Source organism: Octopus bimaculoides, chromosome 11 (genome assembly GCF_001194135.2).
Source record: "Octopus bimaculoides isolate UCB-OBI-ISO-001 chromosome 11, ASM119413v2, whole genome shotgun sequence".
Classification (NCBI taxonomy): Eukaryota; Metazoa; Mollusca; class Cephalopoda; order Octopoda; family Octopodidae; genus Octopus; species Octopus bimaculoides.
In genome coordinates, this window is record NC_068991.1 from 20,964,467 (window position 1) to 20,968,258 (window position 3,792).

The 3,792-nt window shown below is 34.4% G+C and overlaps 1 protein-coding gene across 1 annotated transcript in view; it reads left to right on the forward strand.

Annotated features, from left to right (window-relative positions):
• The window catches only part of LOC128249056 (organic anion transporter 3-like), a 15,906-nt gene extending 13,605 nt beyond the window's left edge, over positions 1 to 2,301 (forward strand). Inside the window, exon 3 of the mRNA XM_052971570.1 lies at positions 1,749 to 2,301. Coding sequence (XP_052827530.1) covers positions 1,749 to 2,054 — 306 coding nt within the window. The 3' untranslated portion in view covers positions 2,055 to 2,301. The remainder of the gene's footprint in view (positions 1 to 1,748) is intronic.
• The last annotated feature ends 1,491 nt before the right edge of the window (positions 2,302 to 3,792 follow it).

A 3,792-nucleotide genomic window follows, 5' to 3' on the forward strand; every position in this document is an offset into this window, starting at 1 on the left:
TATCATTATTATTATTATTATTATTGTTGTTGTTGTTGTTGTTCTTGTTATTATTATTATTATTATTATTATTATTATTATTATTATTATTATTATTATTATTATTATTATTATTATTATTATTATTATTATTACTGAATGAGAGAGTAGTGTATGCCATCAAATTGACACTGGGGTAAAATATACGAAGCCCAGTATGCCGATCATGACTACCTGTCTGATAAGGGTACACCAGGCACATGCATCACAACCATATGTGCGCGTCATGGTGATCTCACATCAAGATAAACAGCGCATGACCTCGCAGTTAGAATTTTCTTCAGGTCGAGTAGCCCATTCCGCTCAAAAATTCCCTGAATAAGGGTTGTTTAACGATGATGAACAAAACACCCATGTTTCCGAGGGTGAATTATCCAAACTCTAAAGAATTCCTCTCAACACATGGCTATGATGCCCCTCCACTACTTCTGCTCATGATCAGAGATGCACATATCGTCAGCCACCAAGGGACATGCTCAACTGTTTAAGGTAAAACTACTGACAAGCATATCTGTGGTATTAAGCAGAATATTTGCTGTAACCCATCTTTTATACCAAGACAAAACAATGTACATGATAACACTTCCAACCAATTAAGATCAGAAGCCATGAGAGCCACTGCCTGGTACTGCATCCGGGCATTTATTATTATTATTATTATTATTATTATTATTATTATTATTATTATTATTATTATTATTATTATCATCATTATTATTATTATTTAAATTTTATTATATAGTTCATTTAATTGCATGCTTTCACCGCACAAAGTCGGCCGAGGTTTGTATGTGTTAAGTGCTGTTTAAGGTTTTTTTTTTTTACCTATTATACTAAAATTTCTTTACACAAAATGTATGACGTATTTAGTATGCTATTTATCTGAGTTTTTAGCTGTATTTTTGTTTACGTCTGTATTTTACTCATACAAGAAGCACTAATTACAAACGAAGTGATATATATTCTTTAACTCTTATACTTTATTTAATTAAGCAGTTTGGTCGGTGTAATTTCATAGTTTCTTAGGTCACCTTTTCCCCGCATTTTAAGTCGTTTGATGCTTGTCGGTAGTACATTATTGTCATTTTCTCTATGAAAAATGGTGCCAGGTTTATTATCTACTTTGTTGGAGTCTATCTCTATGCTAAAGTTTTATAGCATGTTTCCATTACTATTTTCTAAGACGGGTAGATCTTTTATTTACACTATGGAGCTTTTGCCTAAAATAATTGAAAATGGGTGTTTAAGTATATGGGAAGCAGATTCGTCTCATGTATTTTACTACACCTAGGGTAGAATATCCTGATACAATGAGGAACGTGGTGTACTATTTCAGAAAATACACTCCATGGTTTGTATTCTGTAACAGTAAAAACCACACAAAAGGCTGCCATTCGTAACTTTTGTAAAAACCAGAAATCTTTCTTATTAAGCTATTGAAATGACAATAATACCTTATTAAGTATTGAAATGACATATTTGGTGCGATATCAAACTACATTAACACATTTACCCATTTACCTATGTTCCTTTAGTTCTGGATTCCAGTTTTGTAAAATTCAACTTTACCTTTTATCCCACATTGGTCGGTATAATAAGTAACATTCCCACTTACTGGGGTCAATTCAATTGTTTATAACTCGCTTTTAAAAAAAATCTGTAACTCGTTGCAATGTTAAAAAATCGTATACCTATATTTATATTTTCAGTGGGATCTGGTGTGTAGCAAAGAAGGTTTGGCAGAAACTACTCAAACTTTATTTATTTTTGGACAACTTGTAAGTGGATTGCTATCGTCGTACTTAATCGACAAATATGGACGAAAACCTACCCGTATATTCAGCAATTTCTTCTTGATCATCTTCAACTTGATTTGTGCATTTTCACCGTTCTACGGCCTATTTGCTGCGATGAGGTTTCTCATAGGAATTTTGAGAGAGGCAAGTTTTTTGATTTGTGGTTATATTATAAGAAGATTATACATTTGTTTTCAAGCAAGAACAGTTGAATGGTAGAATCGTTAAAACATCGGAAAAGTGTCTTGTGGTTTTCATTCCGGCCCTTAACGGTCTGAATTCATATCCCCGACGAGGGCATCATTACCTTTCATCCTTTCGGGGACATTAGAACAGAGTACCAGATGGTATCGACTAACCCCTCCCATGAAAAACTATTGGTCTTGATATTTGAAACCATTATTATTATTGGTTTCAGACTTTGGCACAGGGCTACCAATTTTAGAATAGGGGCAAGTCGATTACATCGGCTCCAGTATTCAACTGGTATTATTTTATCTACCCCGAAAGAATGAAATGTAAAATCGACCTCGGCGGAATTTGAACTTCTAAATTTTTCTAGAGAGGAAATGAGTTGATGCCGTTGAAAGATGCACCTATGTGAACATACTTAGATAACCTAGTAGTAGCCTCATATTTGTAAACAATATTGTTAATAAAACGTGTAATATCTAAAGGGAAAATAGAGGGATGCTTACAGTTGCACAACTTACTGAAGGATTATGTTGCAATATGGTAACTGACTATAGAGTTACTATCGTTACTATCACCGTTGTTAATATTCATATTCATATTAACCAAGCTCTACTTATTATTATTAGTAACTTCCCTATCATTACATTTACTATTTATGTGTGTTACATCATATTCACTTGCATTAGGTCGTACCTTATTCAATTGACTTAGCAGTTAAATAAGTATTATTATCTTTTAACGCACCAGGTCCTCAGAGATTCGCAGGAATGCCCGATATGTTTCAAGGCCTAGAATTCATTTTATTAATTTCGCCTACATTATTCCCGAGCAGGTTATTCAGTCGTCTACTATTAATTGTAGGTATTATATACGCTAGGCCAGTTGTAGTGGAATGCAGCAGTTTAGCTGCTTGGGAATTAAGGACCTTCCTATATTTATTAGATGGGAGAAATTTTCTCTTCAACGCCGCAAGGAACAATTTCTGCAATCTCACCACTGTTCCCAGGTTAACTCTATTCCAGGGTAGTAGCATCTTCCAAGGGCCTACGTTAGATGTCAAAATAGGAGGAAAAGGTTTTATGGTTAAGGCATACAAGTCTTCTAGACATATGCTACACAGGGAAACTAGTGTGGGGTGATACCTTGATGTCCAGTGAAGTGTGTCCTTGCCCAAAGGTTAAATAGGCCCTTTACCTCAAGGGTAATTTCAAGAGAGCAGAAAACTATCAAACTGTAAAAACATATCTCAAAAGCAGTAGGAAACTATTGGTGTATCTTTCCGAAGAAAATCACGAGTCTATCGACTTTGAGACGCAGATCTCCGATTCCCGACATCTTTAAGCAGTGTACAGGAAGTAAGCAAGGTTTTGATCCGTTACTGGAATCAATAATCCTTCATTCTTAGCATTCTGACAAAACAATTATTTATCACCACCATGCAATGCCTCTCTTTCTCCACCATCTGTATGTGTGTGTATATATATATATATATATATATATATATATATACAAAGTATGGGGCTTAGTTCACAGGTGATCTAAACGAATAGGTACGCTAAGTAAGTGCTGTAACGGATTACTAAGGGTCCAGGGTTGTAGCTGAGACGATAGTTATAGAGCCATTGCAGATTTCCGATATAGCAGATATATATTTGTTAAAGAGGGCAACAAACGTTAAGGTAAGGGAAATATCTTAAATCATATACATTATTATTACTGGAAAAAATTCAAAGTCAAAGTTTTACAGCTGTTTCTGGGATAT